The sequence below is a fragment of the Penaeus monodon genome, chromosome 31 (genome assembly GCF_015228065.2).
Source record: "Penaeus monodon isolate SGIC_2016 chromosome 31, NSTDA_Pmon_1, whole genome shotgun sequence".
NCBI lineage: Eukaryota > Metazoa > Arthropoda > Malacostraca > Decapoda > Penaeidae > Penaeus > Penaeus monodon.
In genome coordinates, this window is record NC_051416.1 from 3879341 (window position 1) to 3880033 (window position 693).

General features: G+C 46.3%; 1 protein-coding gene across 1 annotated transcript in view; it reads left to right on the forward strand.

The window, feature by feature from the left end:
• Positions 1 to 323: 323 nt before the first annotated feature.
• Positions 324 to 693, forward strand: part of LOC119592997 (long-chain specific acyl-CoA dehydrogenase, mitochondrial-like) — a gene marked incomplete in the record, with an annotated part of 16246 nt that continues 15876 nt past the window's right edge. The window contains 1 exon segment of the mRNA XM_037941886.1: positions 324 to 479. Within this exon segment, the coding sequence (XP_037797814.1) occupies positions 373 to 479 (107 nt within the window).

Here is a 693-nt window from a genome sequence, read left to right on the forward strand (position 1 = left end):
AGCAATCAAATTAAATCACCCAATCAAACTGTTTATCGTGGGAATGTTTTTTTTTCACCAGTGTATCAACACTGTTTTACCATCCACTGATATATACAAAATAGAATTGCCTGTACATTAATGTAAATATAGTGCAATTTATTATTGCACGTGATAGACAACTCACGATACCCTTCACATAAGCCTAAAATCAGCCCATTTTCCCATATCTCGCTATCTCGCCCGGGCCAAAGATCGCCTTGGCCGCGCTCCTCCGGCTCGACCAATCGGCGCGCGGATCGCCTAGCGCCTCGACCAATCGGCGCGCGGATCGGCCCAGTGCCTCGTCGCCTTCCCTTTCACTGAACTTCGGACGCAACTTCAGTCGCAGCCATGGCACAGGTCGGGAAGGTCGCGTCACGCCTCGCTGGCCAGGTCCTCAGCCGGTCTTTCGCCCCGAGGACCACCGTCGCAGCGAGACGAGTTGGGACTACGAGCAAGTGAGATGAATATTTTTTTTTCATGAGTTAGAATTGTATATATAATGATTATATTGGTTTTCCAGGGGGAAGTTTGAGAGGCCCTGCGACTTGACCTTGCTCAGTTCTATTACGTGATTGTAGTAGGTCATAGAGGCGATAGGTGCGATTATTCATATATATTTTACCTTTTTTTTTTTTTTTGCTTCAAACTTATGATTAGGATCCCGTTAAT